The sequence below is a fragment of the Lytechinus variegatus genome, chromosome 5 (assembly GCF_018143015.1).
Source record: "Lytechinus variegatus isolate NC3 chromosome 5, Lvar_3.0, whole genome shotgun sequence".
NCBI lineage: Eukaryota > Metazoa > Echinodermata > Echinoidea > Temnopleuroida > Toxopneustidae > Lytechinus > Lytechinus variegatus.
Window position 1 is genome coordinate 37,872,669 of NC_054744.1, and position 19,209 is coordinate 37,891,877.

The 19,209-nt window shown below is 35.5% G+C and overlaps 1 protein-coding gene across 2 annotated transcripts in view; it reads left to right on the forward strand.

The window, feature by feature from the left end:
* Positions 1-3,793: 3,793 nt before the first annotated feature.
* LOC121416079 (probable phospholipid-transporting ATPase IM) overlaps positions 3,794-19,209 on the forward strand; it is a 60,427-nt gene continuing 45,011 nt past the window's right edge. For both annotated transcript variants that reach the window (XR_005970098.1, XM_041609530.1), the window contains exons 1-3: positions 3,794-3,985; positions 16,272-16,345; positions 18,085-18,143. Coding sequence is in view for 1 of the 2 variants with exons in the window: in XM_041609530.1 (XP_041465464.1) it covers positions 16,330-16,345; positions 18,085-18,143 (75 nt within the window). In the remaining variant the exon portion in view is untranslated. The remainder of the gene's footprint in view (positions 3,986-16,271; positions 16,346-18,084; positions 18,144-19,209) is intronic.

The following is a 19,209-nucleotide window of genomic DNA, read 5'->3' on the forward strand; positions in this document are numbered from 1 at the left end:
ATCTTATGGACTATCATTTATTTATTGTGTGTAAAATATTTTGTTCATATATGTCAGTAAGACATACAGGTCAGTAAGAATGATTAATCTGATGAATTCCTAACATACATTTGAAAGACACTTTAAAAGAATGAAATCACACACAAAAAAAGGTTCATGTGTTGATATACTGAAGGCTAATCAATTTTTTTTTACAAATTGTATTATGATGGTAGCCCTATAAAGCCAAATCAAGTATAACTATGATTTAGTTTTTCCGTCCAAGGAAAGTGTGTTGTACAACATGTTAGCTACATGTAGATATGTTTTAATTTTATTGTAAAATTTTGGATAACCAATATGCATTGACCTTTATTAGGATGATATGAACTTTTAGCCAATTATTATTCATTTAAATTAGAAGTCTCATGATGCCAATGATTGTTACTTATTTGTATTAACTCACTGGTACATTTTGATTACTTTGCAAAAAAGAAAATTGGCAAAGACAGATTTCTATTCAACAATATTTTAATGAATCCTAAGTTGACTACTTCTGTGGCATCCATCCTACAGGAATAGCACGTTTTGTTGGATTTGAATTCATCAAATAGGAATTGGACAGTCATCTCATAATCTGTAGATATGTATAGGATTGAAATTGAAGATTTTTCCATGTGTCTCCAATTCTGCAGATATTGCTCTTATTTTTCTGTTATTTACAGGGAGAAGGTACATGTATATTATTGAATCAATGAGAATTTTATCTTTTGTTTGTGCAGGTTCTGTAGAATACTATATCCGTCCGTATGCAGAGTGTATATAAAGTGTTTTATTAAAACAAAACCACCTTGTGTGAATGGCAAGTTGTATTCACTTGTCGGTATTATCATGTAGTGTTTATCTTGTCAACGTTGGGTTAACTTGAACCACACTGCTATGAAGTACCTGTTGCTATACCATTTACATGTACCAACTGTACTTATTGTTTTTTTTTTCTTGTGGTGATGAGGTTAATTTTTCAATGTAATTAGAAGGAATGCTAGTATGGAATTAAATTCAATTTACTCCTGGAAAAGAAATATCAAATCCAGTATTCCATAAAAGTGAGAACTTGATCAGTTTGAGGATACCATCAAACAGCATGAATCCATGAAAAAGTAGTTCAAACCTCCAACTAGGTTTTATGATATATATCTAAGTGAGAGCAAATAGACATAAATTCTTGCGGGAACCTAAAGAAAATAAGAGGTTGAATCACATTCAGTGTGTGTGCGAAAACCCAAGGTAGAGTTTTGTGAATTCAAGCCAATGTGTTTGTACAATGTATATAAATTAAATATAAATATACAAATATATATTCAAAGTATTTGTATCTGCTTTGGAAAAGATGTTATGTTACAGTTTCTATGAATCGATGGTAACTGTTTCAATAAAAAACACATAGCTAAATATATCAGTAAGTACCTTTTTAATTTTTGACTGAATGAGTTGTAAGCATGTATTATTGTTAGCTCTTAATACATATGATACTTAAAAGTCAATGTCAATTCCTTAGAAGTGCAATTTCCCGGGCATATTTAGTGGGTTTTTTTAGTGAATAGCTAGTTTTGAACCTGTAGACAGGAAAAATCCGTTTGTTGGCTTTTTGTGTATGTGTGTCGGTAATTGCCAACAACCATGGACACAAGTATGACAGAACACTATTAAATCGGGGATGGTCCTTGTTTTGAGCCTTCCAAATTGCTGCAAATTGAACAAAGGTAATGCTGCTAAAATTATACTTCAATGAGAATTCATATGAACCCCTTATGTCCTCGGTTACTGGCAATTTATTACAGACACGTGAGTGTGGGTCCCAACTTTTCTGCATTTATGATAGCTTTTTTTTTTTGGGGGGGGGCTTACTGTCCATAATTGATGCCTTAAGCATGTATGACTGCCTGTGGATATGTGTGTATAGGAAAGTGAGTGTGTGTATTTTTCATACCCTTTACAAAAGTGAGTAGTGCTCACATGAATTTATTGAAGATTTCCTTGTGTCATTTGAAAAATTTAGTCTATGAGCTTTTAGCACCATAGATCAATGATTAGCCCTGAAGACAGATGAGGTCTAGCGCCCTCATACATCAAGATTATAATTGACTCGTAAGTCATGTAAGCTTAAGTCTTCATAATTTAGAATCCCGGGAGGGGGAGGGGCACTTCCATTGACGAGTGGATACCATGCGTGACTGTGGGGTTTCAAAAATCACCCTAAACAAGTATTTTCCATGTTCTGAAAATGCACCCCTTAAAGGGATGGTGCGGGGTGAAAGTATTTATAGCTTAATACATAGAGTAAAATTCACTAAACAAAATGCCGAAAATTTCATCAAAATCGGATAACAAATAAAGTTATTGATTTTTTAAGTTTAGCAATATTTTGTGAAAACAGTCGACATGCATATCCATTAGGTGGGCTGATGATGTCACATCCCCTCTTGTACTTTATTATATGAAATTAGGTTTATTAGTTCAAATTTTGTCCTCCAAGAACTATAAAAATTGGAATGACAATTTATGATTTAGTGCATTAGATATTTATTGCTGCAACCTATTTCATTATGAAGGAGACCGGCATATTATTCACACAAGCAAAAATTATGATTTTATGTAATTCTAGTAACATAAGAAAATGGAAAGTGGGGATGTGACATCATTTGTTATCCGATTTTGATGAAATTTTCAGCACCTTGCTCAGTGAATTCTACTCTATGTAGTTAAGATATAAATATTTTTACCCCGGACCATCCCTGTAACAAGTATTAGCGTGTGAAACCTTACCCTTGAGGACAAGTCCACCCCAACAAAAAGATTATTTGAATGCCTGAAAAGAGAATAATCCAACAAACAACATTCAGAAAATTTCATCAAAATCGGATTTTAATTTTCGCTTACTTTTCACAAAACAGTTATTTGCACATCCCGGTAGGTATATATGCAAATGAGGGAACTGATGACATCACTTACTCACTATTTCTTTTGTATTTTATTTTATGAAATATTCTAATTTTCTCCTCATTGTCCTGTGGAACAAAGTTTTTTTTCTCCCTGAACTTGTGGAATTGCTATTATTTGGTTCAGTCTAGTTGGTCCTTATTGTCAAATCTGTAAAAATAAAAATATTGTATAATTCAAACAAAAGAAATAGTGAGTGATGAGTGAGTGACATCATCGAATCTCTCATTTGCATTAGTGTGACTAAATTGTGCATGTAACTATTTTGTGAAAAAAGTGAAAATTTAATATGCCATAACTTTCCTATTTTACATCCGTCCGATTTTGATGATGGTTCTGCGCGAGTTCCCCGCCCCCTGCCCCTACAAATGAGAGATGAGCTATATCATAGCATATCATCAACTAGGGTCCGGGCCTCATCTGCATATTTCCTGAAAATTGTCTTTTAAAATCTGATATCCATCATGAAACCCCATGAAACCAATGATCGACTCAATGTTGTGGTAACAAATATTTTGGGGAAATATGAATTCCGAATTCTCAATATTCATATACCGTACTAAGATCCGGGACTAAGATCTCGGGCTATTTCATCTATAAGAAGTTTCAAATCCGATCTCTAGCTCTTGCATTCTTTAGTTACAAACATGAAGTATGGCATATGCCTTGGACATATATTGATTCTTTTTCGGGGCGTTTACAAGACATTCTTAAAGAACAAATCAATAACATTGACGAACAAAATATCGGAGGTTGATCAAGTCACTCGGCAACAATAAAGTACGATCAGTGTTTAGTGACGTACCTGTGTAGCTCATGAATATTCACAAATTGATTATTATGATTGATTATGGGTGTGCGGAGTGAAACGAAACTTTGATTCTGGCGAGATCTCATTTTAACAGTCGAAAACTTTGGATGATTATAAAAGGATTTATATTTATTTCATGGATTTTGCTGTGTGAATTCTGAAGTACTAAGTAAGCTAATTGCAAATTATCCAGAGGTAAGGGATAGAAAACATATTTTCGTGTATTTGCGTTTGCATCTGTGATTGTAATTTTGTGTACACGCGTATGGTATGGTGTAGTCCCGTTGGTAATTATTTGTGTTGGTTTTTTTTTTCATCAAATTGTCATCAGGTTGCGGATGAATAAATTTCTCCTGATACTAGAGTCCTGTACTCTGTAGATATCCGTTCTTAACGTCGAGTTTGGTTGCTACTATCTTTCTATGGCTAATTCAAGCTTGAATTTGAAAGTGCATCAGGAGCAATCTCTGAGTGTCTGACCTGATTCTTCTTCTTCCTGTTACTGCAGGCAAACTCCTCAATTGGGATATAATTGCTGCAGGCGTGTGTGGCTAGTGGTGAATTTGAATTAATGATGTGCCCCCCGGATGAAAGTAGACATTTGAATTTTGTTAAGCCTTGTCTTAAAACCATCGACCGATTTAGCTTCACGTATGTCTACTGGTAGCAGATTCCATTCTGCCATGGTCCTTGGAAGGAAAGAGTACTTAAAGCAATCTTTTTTTGTTGTTGGTCGGGAAAGAGATTGACGATGATTTCCGTGTCCTGACAGAATCTTGAGAGGGAGCTGTTAAGTATCGACCTACGTCGACCGAAGCACTATGATTTATAGATTTATATAAAAGTGTAAGTCTTGAGATAGCCCTTCTATCATTCTGAGTCATTGAATTCCACCAGGCACCAAATTTAATTTTCTCAATCCAATTTTTAAAATTTGAATTAAACACAAAGACTGCAATCTCAGTTTTAAGTTCTAGTACGGTAGCCAGGCGTGGATCCAAGAGGGGGCAGAGCCGGCTGCGGCGCTAATGCAGTTTCGCACCGGCCGATTACCAGCATACCTAATCACCAATACTTGTTCCCAAATGTCATGACAAGTCTCTCAGTCACATTTCGATGTCAATATATCCACCACTTTTCAAAATATTGTGATCGGGAATGGCTGTATTTCGGCTTCGATCTCAGCGTCGTTGATCGACACGGCGTAGACATCGCTTCGCGGATCGCTTGGATTCACCATAATGTTGATATGAACTGAAGTTAGAAACCAAATCATGCAAAAATGTGGCGAACAAACTGCCAGCATGCCGCATGCGAATCTATGTTCGCATGATTTGGTTGCTAACTTCAGTTCATATCAACATTACGGTGCACGGTGAATCCAAGCGATGTCTATGCCGTGTCGATCAACGATGTTGAGATCGAAGCCGAAATGCAGCCATTCCTGATCACGATATTTTGAAAAGTGGTGGATATATTGACATCGAAATGTGACTGAGAGACTTGTCATGACATTTGGGAACAAATATTGGTGATGAGGTATGCTGGTAACCGGCCGGTGCGAAACTGCATTAGCGCCCCGGCTTCCCCCCCCCCTATATTTTGGCAACCTGCAGATTACAGTGTAGTCTACTCTTAATCTTCGACTTGATAGAAACGATGAAAAACATAAATAAAAGTAAGGAAGGGTATTATACCCATGATGTGTAATTTACAGCCTTGTAAGGACCGGCCCGACCCCGAAAGGAAACAAGAGAAAGGTGAGGGGAAGAATTTGAAAATATACTTTATATCAAAAAATATTTGTCGCGCTTCGCATGTGTAAAGTTAATGAATTGCATTCAAGAGGATTAAATTGCACTCAATTATATCCAGTTCTGAAATCAATTTGCATGTATTTTAGCTTGCATTTCAAGCTTTCATTATTTTGTTTGATATATATACAAAAATTGTTGATATATATCAAAATTTTCAGCTCGCGCTGCGCATTGGCATTGATTGATTAGTGAGATGCCTATCCTCTTTGGAAATTCTTACCAAAATTTCTCAAAATGCCCCTTTATTATGTCAGTATATCAAAAATTTATGAAGCTCGTTCTTTGCGCATCGTTAAGTTGTTTGAGACACGCAGCTTGTTCTTTATTTAAATAAAAACACGCTTTACTGTCCAGTTTTCAGGATGGAATATCAAACAATTTTAGCTCACGCTTCGCACTCTCATTATTTAATTGGTGATACATGTATCCTCCACATTAATACTTAAAACAGTCCTAATAAATTGAGTCCCTTTTTACGTTACTATATGAAAATTTCGACTTCGCGCTCGCATTGTTTAGTTGGATACTTATCTTTGTTCATGATTATAAAAACTGCTCAGAATCTTCAGGTATAAGGACATAAAATATCAAAGAAATTAAGCTCGAGCTTCGTGCTTGCATTATATATAAAGACCACATGAGATACCTTATCTTGTTTATAACAATAAAAACTATACTTTAAACTTTAGTTTTTAGTTAGGACTACCCCCTGAAAACCAACAAAAAATCAGATTATACGTACAATAGTGGACAATCGAGAAATATTGTGATGAATTTTTTTCAACCCCCTCCCACTATTGGCGAAAGCTGGATCCGCCCCTGATAGCCAATAGTAAATTTGGTTCTTTAAATTATTTTTTCTTAATTAAAAATAGAAATTGAAAAATGACAAATTGTCTTGCCATATTACTTTCCCCCTTAGAAGGCGTAGACACCTGTATGCCAAAAATTCAAGTTTTCAAGTGCTTTGGTGAATACAAAAATTACTCCCAAGTTATGAAATATAGATTTCAACTGTATGGAAATTAGTATTTTTTATTACAAAATTGATATTTTAATTTTTTTTTAAGTGTGTGCTGTATACAGCATTGGCATACCATAGTCCTACCTGTAGATTCCCCACAGGCAGGATGGTAATGAACCCTTGAGTGAGCTGATCCTTCAACTTCTTTGGAGATTCCTGGATCTGGAGTCCAGATTAGCCTGGAGGCTTCTGGAGAGTAAAAGTAGTTAACGTAGCACGTATGCTTACTCTCCATGAAGCCTGGGATGGGATGGCACAGGCCCACACACACCAAGTATTATGGAGACAACAATGTTACTCCAAAATACTCGATTTCTTTAACTTTTTTTAAATATCACAAAATTTATTAATGGAAAACAGCTTCATTTCCCCCATTAGGAACTATTGAACTTCTTTTTACACAAAAAATCATATTAAAAAGATAAAAGATAACAAAAATCAACAAGAAGGTGAGCAGATACAGATATTTTTGTCGCCATCTTGCCGTCTTTGTTATCGTAGCCTAACCACCAGATGCATGTAAGAGAGGGCGACAATATCATGAGCAGTGCCAATTTAAAAAAAATACTTCCATTGCCTGGTTAAATATCATGAATCATGAAATACTTGCATAATTTGCAAATAAATATCATGAAATATCATTGGATTTTCAGACCTTCTTTACATTATGAGTAGGCTTACCTAAAAGTATGAATTATTTTTTTAGTGACAAATGTTAATTAAATTAAATTATGTTTGAAGTGCCGAATAAATAATACTGTAAATAATAAGTAAATAACTAGTAACCACCATAAAATGCTGATCAACAGCCAATCAAAATCAAGGATTCCATGCAAGTTTTACATTGGATAGCAAAGTTTAAACTTTTATGGAACAGGGCCCAGCAGCTATATTCTTCATCGACCAGTATTAAAGCAGAGTCAAATTGGGCAGCCCTTTTTCAAAAGTTTATTTTTTCAGAGTGTTGTTACCGTCAAGGCGTCAAGTACAGTACATGTAAACCCGACTATTGTATTTTAACTAAAACATCTTCTGATGTTGTACCCTGTACATAATTGCAAAGAGCTACTTGGCATACATGTAGCCACAGAATTTCAACCATGGTGAGGTAATAAAGTTATGGTTTTTGTTTGTGTTACTGACTCAGCGATGTCTCCTTATTTTATTATTTTGATCACTTTAATACATTCATTGTGATAACAAATTAGAGGAGTTTTATAATCACACATTATATGCAAAATGTTGACCAGCCAGGGAGTTTTGAGGTAACTCTCTGTTAAGAACCGTGCAAAGTATTCGTACATGTAGGTGGATTTTCATCTTACCATCTGGAAGCATGTACATGTACGTACCAGATGACATCACTCAAAACGTGTTTGCGATCATGGTTTTGAGATACTGTACTTCCCCAGAAACCATGATTCTGGAGAAATTATGTTCTGAAATGCACCTTTTTGTAATGTTATGATCAGCATTTATTAAAGGGTGCAACGGTGTTTTGAAAAGAAATACATGTACATGTACATTTTTTTTAAAATATGGAAACGTTGATTCTAGTCTGATTGGAAGCATAAACACACCCCAAGTAGACAGCTACATGTACTACAAGACAGTACATTATGTATATACATGTAGGCCTGCAAATATTTTAGGAAAATGTGTTGTGTGCTTCTAGACTGGATGGTTTCAGGAACCAAGTGCCAATGACCCCTTTCTCATGACAGTCCTAAAACTACACAGTGGAATCCAGTTTAATGGAAAATATTGTAACATAATGGGAACTCTCAAAGTGGTCTTGGAAGTGATCTGCCAAACCAGTTAGGAAAACCACTTTGCGAGGACGCAACCATTCAGATTCAGGAAACGATCTTCGTTATGTTCAGTCGTGGACCTATAACAACAGGTACATGGTTTGGTGCGCTTATCCACACACTGTGTGTAGAATGTCCATGCTGCAGTTTCAAATTTTGCATGAAACATGATGTTTCTCCACTTTAGAGCGTTCCTGTAGCAAGAAGACAGCTTTACAAGATGGTTCTGAAAATAATTTTTGGGTGATCAAATGCGATCATCCAAGCGGGTTCACTAGTTAGAAAGTACTAGTATACTGAGACTGGGGTCTTTATTAAGGCACTGAGTATCAAAGCTGGATCATAAAAAACAGGTTTCTACATGTACATGTAGAAGTACCATGCAATTTAAACATGTCAGACGAGAACAGAAAAGCTTGATGTTCATGATGAAGCGTTTTGTATACATGTACATGTAGAAAGTACAGGTCAACAATACTTGATGTAGGCTGTTGTGTACACATGTATTCAGTTACTTCATACTTGGGTATTAACGCTCTTCTTTTTATCATTGTGTATTGGAGGGAATGAAGACAATTTTTTCTTATCAACCCAAGCATGGAAAAAACTATTAAGGATTTTTTCACTCACTCTGCACATTCAAAGTCAATAAGACCTTGAAAATAAAGGATTTTATGCATTGTTGTTTGTTCTGGGAATTTGCTAATTTACATGTAGCTCGTTTGATAAAATCATGGAGGTTAAATCTCCATGATTATTTGTAGCCCTATTGAAATGATCAGGGTACTACCAGGGTACATGTACATGTTTACATGTATATATAAAGATTATTGAACATACATCATGTGTACAGCGTTGTCTCTGGCCCTGGGCCGTTTCATATTAAGAAACTTATTACAGGGTGCATTATTCTTGATTCACATGAACTTTTTAGAATTTCAATTTGTTATTTTAAGAAAGGTTAATATACCTATACAGGGGTATGTACATGTACCAGACCAGGCCCAAGTATTTTTTTCTGGTTTTGCTGGACAAGAAGTTAAAGGACAAGTCCACCACAACAAAAACTTGATTATAAAAAGAGAAAAATCCAACAAGCATAGAACTGTAAATTTAATCAAAATTGGATGTAGAATAAGAAAGTTACATGTATGGCATTTTTAAGTTTCACTTTTATTTCACAAAACATTACCTGGTCTGTATGCAAATGAGGGGACGTTTGATGTCACTCAGTCACTATTTGTTTTGTAGTTTCGAAGAAACAAAACTTTTATTTCTTAACCGTTTTCTGTGATTTACATGTACATCGTAGAGTTTATCAAATTAAAGAGCAGATATTGAACTTTTTAAAAAAATTGTATACCCCTGCCAAATGACCTTTTGCTATCCTTTCTTCAAACTGTTTTACTCACTCATAGTTTTTTTTTTATTTTACATCCAATTTTGATGAAATTTTTAGTGTTATACATGTACCTGTACTTGTTTGATTTTTTTGCATTGATTCAAATCATCATATTTCTCAGGTGGACTTGACCTTTAAGAGGCGATCATTCACATATCATTTTGACTTTATGAACGCATTTCCAAAGTAATGCGGATGATTGCCATGGTGCGGTCACAAGGTCACCCTTTTGCAACGCAACCCCATCAGAGGGGGCGTGTGCAGTTGCCAACTTGCCATGACAATTATCCGCCTTTTTCAGGTCGGGCGCTCGTAAAAAAATAGTGTGGATTATTTTCGGAGTTTGTGAATGCAATTTTTATTGAATTAAAATCCGCATTACTCTTAGGCGGATAATTGGAGGATGGGTTTATGAAAGGGGTATAATATTGCACCCAAACGGTGAACCTCCATCTAAACCGGTGAACCTCCATCTAAACCGTAGGCTTTGGTGATTCTCATCAGATTTTGGTTCTGCTGACCCAAGGGCCAAGGCTTTGTTTCTGAGGATTCAAGGCCAATGTCACTTTTTAGACAAGTGCTAGTAAATGACCACAAGGCACAAATTAACTCAAAACTGGGAATGTGTGATCATTTCTTAACATTACAGTTCAAGTATAACTTTATGTTTGTTGATTGTCGAGATTGTGGACAAAGTCTGGCTCATAGAAGCATGGATAAATGGACAAAGAGGCCTATAGGTACATGTAGGCCCTACTCTAATTTAGTGATGGCTCAATTTGACATTCCTTTCCCCACCCACAGATGGTGGATCACTTCCCTGTAATGTCCAGTTGCCCTCATCTATCTTTTATACTGCATTGCTGTTTGGTGTGACCATGGACCTACAGTACGTGTACATGTACAAGAGAGGTCCATGATGTGACAAGACAACCTTATACATTTATCTTTCAGACCATGGGGACCAAGGCTTTGTTTAGTTGTTAAAAGTCCATGGTGCAAGTATGGAGAATCAGCACATAAGTTTCTGTATTAAATACACGTACATGATGAGTGAACATACCGACGGTATGTTTCAGCAGGGAGTTGAGAGTGCGTTATACACTGCTACATTATAGGCCTGTATTAAAAGAGCATTATAAAAATATGCAAAAGAAATGCCTTGTGGTTGATGGGAAAACTATTCCCCACATTTAAAAAAATCAAGAAGCGTTTTATTTGAGGGCAAGTCCTCCCCAACGAAAAGTTGACTTTGATGAAAAGAGAAAAATTAAATATGTAAACACAATGCTGGATATTTCATCCAAATCAGATTATGACATTTGCAATTGGTCAGTAATAACTCTGTATGCAAAGAGGGAACTGATGATGTCATCCACTCCCTATTTCATTATAATTCATGTGGAGCGTTGTGGCCCAGTGGATTATTCTTGGACTTTGAAACAGAGGGTCGTGGGTTCAAATCCCAGCCATGGCGTAATTTCCTTCGGCAAGAAATTTATCCACATTGTGCTGCACTCAACCCAGGTGAGGTGAATGGGTACTTCCTTGAACGCTTTAGTCCCAATTATATGGCGGCTCGGTTACAGCCGAGGTAATAATATGATACCAAGTATCAAAGCGCAGTTGAGTATTATATGCACATAAAAACTGTGCTATAAAATGGACATATTATAATTCTGAAATTTTTTTTTTTCCTGTAAATATCATGAGAAATTGGTTTGATTCCTCTGTGAACATAAAAGGATCACTGATGATTACATCCTATTATGATTCAATGGGTGATTTCAAGTCCGGTGTTGGCCTTGGTGTTGATGTTGAAATTTGGATTACTTCCCCTACAATGTACAGTAGGTGGTTTCAAACCGCCTCGATCACAAGAATCCCCGTTAAATTACGAGAACTTTTTAAGGCTAAAAAATACCCGTTAATTATTCCTGCATTCACACCGCCCCGAAACACATCGTTCGGGATAAGTTCCCGAAGTTACGAGCATGCGCAGTATGGTCTGATAAGCAGGCAAGGCGCGAGATTCAAAATCACTAGCCCAGCAGCCACCCACGCCGCCGCGCCCAACTACACGCTGGGCTAAAAGTTCCCGTAATTTGCTTTCACATCGCCAAAATATCTGCGACCTTGGAAAAATCCCCACGAAAGTTCTCGTAATTTCGCCAAGTACCTACTATTTAGCGGGTATTTTCTTTCGGGGAAATTACGCGTAGTTTGCTTTCACATTACCAAAATATCTGGTATTTTCTGATCGGGGTAAATTTCCCGATCAGAGAATACCTGGAACTGGCAAACTTCGAGGTGGTCTGAAACCACCTACTGTAGCTCCAGAACTAATTCAGAGTTTGTAAAACTGATCCAGATCAGATTATTAACATCTCAACAACTAGTGAGTGACTTTTTTAGACCATCGTCGTTTTATGTTTGGTGTTTGTGTAAAAATTGGTCAAACACCAACACCAAAAGGTCATCAACACTGAACTTGAAATCACCCAATGAAGTACATGTACATGTAATTCCTTTAATATTGTCAATGAAGTACAAAACAATAAATACAATGAAATACAAAGAATTAGTGAGGCATCATCAACTCTCTCATTTGCATACATGTACATGTACATTGTATCACAGACACTGTGATGTAACTACATATAACTATTTTGTGAAAAATAAGTGAAACTTTAAAAAAATCATAACTTTCTTTGACATCCGATTTTAATGAAATTTTCTGTGCTACATGTTCATGTTTGGTTGTTTGATTTTTTTTTTCTCTTTATCACTTTTTAATTGGGTAGACTTGACCTTAAATTACAGTACATCCTCCACCACATTTGATCAAGATCCTCTTCCTGTGGTTATTTTTCCATGAAAGCCTACATGTAGATTATCAATGCTACCAACATTTTCTAGTAGCAATTCATATTTACTTTTAAAGGTCAAGTCCACCCCCCCAAAAAATCTTGGTTCGATGAAATAGAGAAAAAATCAAACTAGCATAACGCTGAAAATTTCATCAAAATCGGATGTGAAATATTAAAGAAAGTTATGGCAGTTTAAAGTTTCACTTTAAACAAGTGATATGCACGACTCATTGACGTCCAAGTGAGACAGTTGATGATGTCCCTCACTCGCTATTTATTTTGTTTTTATTTTTAATAATTATACAATATTTCATTTTTTACAGATTTTACAATAAGGACCAACTTTACTGAACCATATATACAGCTGTAGTATCGAACAATGCTAATTCAACATGTTCAGGGAGGAATTACATACGTATCATTGTTTAACTTGACAGTGAGGAGAAAATTAGAATATTCCATATTTCATGTACATGTAATAAAAAAGAAATAGTGAGTGAATGACATCATCAGTATCCTCATTACATGTAGCATACTGACCAGGATGTGCATATACATGGAAGTGTTTTGTGAAATTTAACGAAAATTTAAAATGTCATAACATCCGATTTTGCTTGTTGGATACAATGTATTTCTATTTTTATTCAAATGAACTATTTGTTGGGGTAGACATGTCCTTTAAAGGGGTTACATATAATTCACTGCCTAAAAATGGTTTTGTATCAAGAGTGAATATTAACAAATATCACCATCAGCACAAGTTCATCTCTTTGATAATACATGTATCTACTATCTAGTTTACATATACTGTACATGTACATGTTGAATTTTATGGATAGCCTATAGGCATAACCCAGAACTAAAATGTTTCTCATTTAATATCCTAAAGGAGACGGCGGCGGCGGCGTCAACATCAAATCTTAACCTGAGGTTAAGTTTTTGAAATGACGTCATAACTTAGAAAGTATATGGACCTAGTTAATAAAACTTGGCCATAAGTTTAATCAAGTATTACTGAACATCCTATTAGAGTTTCATGTCACATGACCAAGGTCAAAGGTCATTTAGGGTCAATGAACTTAGACCATGTTGGAGGGATCAACATCGAAATCTTAACCTGAGGTTAAGTTTTTGAAATGTCATCATAACTTAGAAAGTATATGGACCTAGTTAATAAAACTTGGCCATAAGGTTAATCAAGTATCACTGAACATCCTGCACGAGTTTCACATCACATGACCAAGGTCAAAGGTCATTTAGGGTCAATGAACTTTGGCCGAATTGTGGATATCTGTTGAATTCCCATCATAACTTTGAAAGTTTATGGATCTGATTCATGAAACTTGGACATAATAGTAATCAAGCATCACTGAACATTTTGTGCAAGTTTCAGGTCTCATGATTAAGGTCAAAGGTCATTTAGGGTCAATGAACTTTGGCCGAATTGGGGGTATCTGTTGAATTACCATCATAACTTTGAAAGTTTATTGGTCTAGTTCATTAAACTTGGATATTATAGTAATCAAGTATCTCTGAACATCCTGTGCACGTTTCAGGTCACATGACCAAGGTCAAAGGTCAATGAACTTTGGCCGAACTGGGTGTATCTGTTGAATTACCATCATAACTTTGAAAGTTTATGGATCTGATTCATGAAACTTGTACATAAGAGTAATCAAGTATCACTGAACATCCTGTGCGAGTTTCAGGTCACATGATCAAGGTCACAGGTCATGTAAGGTCAATGAACTTTGGCCATGTTGGGGTTTTTTGTTGAATAACCATCATATCTCTGTAAGTTTATTGGTCTAGTTCATAAAAAGTAGACATAAGAGTAACCATGTATCACTGAACATCTTGTGCGAGTTAGAGTAGTATTCAAAGTCAGCACTGCTGCTATATTGAACTGCGTGGTGCAGGTGAGACGGCCAGAGGCATTCCACTTGTTATAATAGTGCATGCTTTGTTCATTTGAGACTTTAATAGAAAACAGCAAATCTCCACTGGATTATAAGAGCTGAAATGAAAGCTGAATAATGAATTTAATCAATGCATATTAAGACACTCGTACATGGGCAATATCATCACTGAATTCTAAATTTTGAATCATGAATGTTTTTAGGTTTAATAATACTGCAATTATTATGGAACAGGATAGGAGGTGGCATCCAATGTGTGTATGTAGATGGGTCCCTGGCTGAATTTTGCAATGTGAGAAATGGTTGCCAATTGCTTTTCCAATTACTTTGCATTTTTCACTTAATTATTGTGTGTTGTACTGTACATTTCTTTAATAGCAGATGTCATCAAAATTTAATTCTGCAATGGCTAGGTAATTCCTAGGTTTCATATTGTGATCATGTGTGAAATGAGTATTTCATTTCTACTGACCTGGTTGGTACTGTACATATAGATTGATCATTACAGTGGGGGTTTTATGATTTTCCAATAAAAATCAAATACTGTATGTCTCTTTCCAGAAAATTCAGTTTTCAATTTTGTAATCTGATGTGATTTTTTTAAAAGGTTGCACATGAACATAAAAAAGAGTTTATGGTTTGTATGAATGGAGATAACCACACAAACAAAACACTTGCAATTTCATTAAATCAGACTAGAATATTTTTATCTAACAAACTCTTTCAGTGAAACACTAATTATTATCTGATAACATGGCATCTACCCACTTCAACATGTAATCTTTTTTATTTCATATATGAAAATATATGTTTTACGATGATGATGATGATGATGATGATGATGATGGTAATGATGATGATGATGAAGATGATGATGATGATGATGATGATGTTAATGATAAACAGTTCTTGTATAGCACGTAATATCACATCATGATAATCATCAGAGCTGAAACTTATCTTGTAACAAGACACATGTGATTTTATGTATTGAATAAGAAAGGAGAAATTGGGAATATGACTCCGTCAGCCCAGAAGTTGTTGCAGTTTTACTGTTTTCATATTGCTGTTTTTTACATAGCATAGCAATATTCAATCATTTTTTTAGATTTTGATAAATTCAGATTTTGAGTGTTTTGCTCCTGGAAGTGTAGTATTTTAACCACGAGTACCACTTTATTTTTTAAGATGCATCCTAGAATTTTTCAAGGAGATTGTCGTTGTAATTGCTGCATACTGCTGTTTATTTCTCCTGTACATGTAAAGTACTGGCATGTCTTTAAAGTGTGCCATCACCCCCCCCCCCCCCCCCTCCGATCATTTGTACATACATGTGTTCATGCAATACATATTTGCTATTTCAATTTTCAAGTTTAGAATTCCATATTTTATGAAAGCTAAACCCAAGAAGTCACAAAGATCAATAATTTTCAGGGAAATACTTGAAAATATGGCAAAAAATGCATTATTTAGAGAGATTTTTTTCAGGAAATACTTTGCAGTTTGTAGTTCCTGAAATTTTGAAGTACTTATGTTATCACCCAACTTGAAACTGAAAGTTGAAAATATTTCCCCAATTTGCCATGTACATTAGTTGATATGATTGATATTGTAGAGTATCTTTATTGTATATTACAGATGCTGAATTAACAATGCTTTGATGAACTGAGAAGAATCTACAGTAGCAAGCACAGCCATGGGTGCAGATGAGGGTAAGTTCATTCTAAATTCAATTGATTACATGTACAGAAGTTGGTGTTATGGTCATGAAATTGTTTTTTGGAAGAAATTATACTCTGAATAATGTTTCATTTATCAGCTAGAGTCAAAGTTTCCTATATGTAGTGATGGCACTTTTTGATAGATACATGAATAGTTTAATAGGCTCACCCAATTTGCTGATGAAGTGGGCCATTAAAAATGTAAACTCATACATGTAGGCCTATGTATTCATAATTGATTGGACTTTCGGTCTGATACTACTTGTAGTTTATCTTTTTTAAAACTTTTTCATTCAAAAAGAGCGCACCTCTTTCAGGCATTTCCAGCTTTAATCTTTGTATAGTTTTACTCATTTTTAAAAATTATATCAGGGATGTGAGTGGTCCCTGATTATATCTAGACTATATAGGCCACATCATATTGTTCATTGCTGTGTATTTTAATAGATATTTATCTCTTTGAAAGAAGCTTTAGAGATTTATTCAGATTAAAATGAAATAAAGAATGGGAGACAAAATTGAGTTTAAACAAAAGAAATTGAGCACCATGTGCACACCTTTCCCCGAGTCGTTAGTAAAGCTCATCGAAGCTCTTTCAGGAATTTATTTCACTCAATGATTGCATGCATGTACTGTGCAGTAACGTACATAGGGGTACAAGTACATGGGGTAGTATTAAAATCAAATTTGATTTGAAACCTTGCCCTTTTATGATACTGTTGCTATACATTGTGTTTTATTTTATTCTATGACAGAGTGGTCATACTACAATTGAACAAAAGTCAATAAAAGATACCATACAGTGTTTATGGATGAGTGTTGTAGAGACCTACAGTTGTCTCTGTGTGCATATTGCATTCTCATTGTCTTGCCCTCTCACAAGGGAGGGGGAGGGAGGATGAACTAATCAATATTATTTGAAACCCTAGAGGGACAAAGGAATCTCTTTCCACATCTACACTGTACGTATCAGACTTATCACCATTTATGTTTACCAGCAAAGCATATCTCATGTTTTGAATTCATATGCAATGTACAAGAGAATTTTAATGAGAAAGAAAAATAATAAAAAAATTTAATACTCATAGAGTGAGATGGATATTAGATATACATGTAAACCCTGTAAGATTACAAAGCTGCTTTTAAAATATCATCTTTTTTACAAAAATGTCATCTTAAACGAAAAAAAAGGGGGTGAACATATTCATAACGACTTAGTCCAAAGACTGCAACTGCAACTACTATTGTCAACACTCTGAGAATCGTGAACAATTACTTTGGGATGTTCATGTTATGTGAATCTGTTTATATTATTGTCAAAGAGTTGTGAATCTGAAACTACATATATATACAAACATTATTACAGCACCGCATCTGGTAATTTCAAAAGTTAAACTAAGGATTACATGTACTTGTCCCTGAGATCAATTAATAAAGGGAGAGATATCAAATTTATCGGCATTGAAAATTTCGTTAAAATTTGATACAAGGTAAAAGTAAAAATTTACCGAATTTAAACATTTAGTTTGCACTGCAGTATTGTAACATGGTAAAACAGTTTTTTTTTCTTTCAATTGACTTTATGAAACTGAAAAAGTCATTAGCCTATACTTTTTTTTTGGGGGGGTGGATTTGCATCTTTATTTTTCTAAGAACTTTTTGCATAGGCCTACTTTGCAAATTCTTTGCTTTTTATAGAAAATGTCTTTATAAATCCATTTTTTATACAGAAACAGAACGGATTGTGAAGGCCAATGATAGAATCGCTAATTCCAGATTCAAATATGCGGTAAGTACTTCTGCCTGTCTTCTCTTTATTCATACATGCATGCTCAGACTATCCCTCCATCTCTCTTTCCTTCATTATACAGTGTATGTCTTTCTCTCATTCATTTTTAAATAAAATATTTCTTCTTTGTACACCTGTAGGTATTTTGAAAGCCTTCCTACAAGTATAATACATGTATATTCCCCTTAAAATAGCAGTGCTTGTCCCGGTCAGGTTTGCCCCCTTGTAGAGGGAATCTGCCTTTTCCAAAGCCCTACATGTACACAATTACAGGTAATGGGCAAGTTCAAGGCCCCTCCCTCCTCGATGATCATCAACATTTGCTCTGGGGGGAAACTACATGTAGACCTCTTCAAAGTGCCATCTGAGCTATTCAGTGACTTCCCTCACTTGGCTTTTCAACAGTGGATAACTTTTTTTGAATCAATAGCACACAAGCACATGTGTTTTGGATGATGTTACAAGATCAGGGAGTCACCCTATAGCATATGATAACCCGTTTTTAGATCTACATGTATGTATCTCTCTGGTGTCACACTAGACAATCATCTGGAGCGAACATGGCATGATATTCCTTGTCAAAACAGGAGGTGCACATTGGGACCATTTAGATCATCTGCGATAATCATGAGGTACATCGTCTCCCTTTGGACAAGTGAATGGCAAAATATTGATCAAGGGGGAAACATGCAGTACAACGATCTCTCAGATTAGGACTTTCATTTTCTATTCCGAGACAGTTTAAATCTACAGTCCAACAGAGTATCACACCGTGTGACATCGCGATTGTGCTAGATTGTCTTGGATAGGCCTAATATTCACCTTGGGATTACCTCAGATTCATGCTTTGTACTGAGATTGTTTACATGTAGATCTACAGTGTACAAAGGATGACCTGCCTTAGCCTCCTAGGTCACCTCTTGTTTGTTGTTCGGTCTAAACGGTATGAGAGTGACCCCAGGATGATTCTAGGATACTACTATACTATTACCCAGTGAGTCAGTCGCCCCAGGTACCATTCCACAGTCTCCCAGGGGTAACCCTGGTGTCCAGGTGTGGTCAAAAG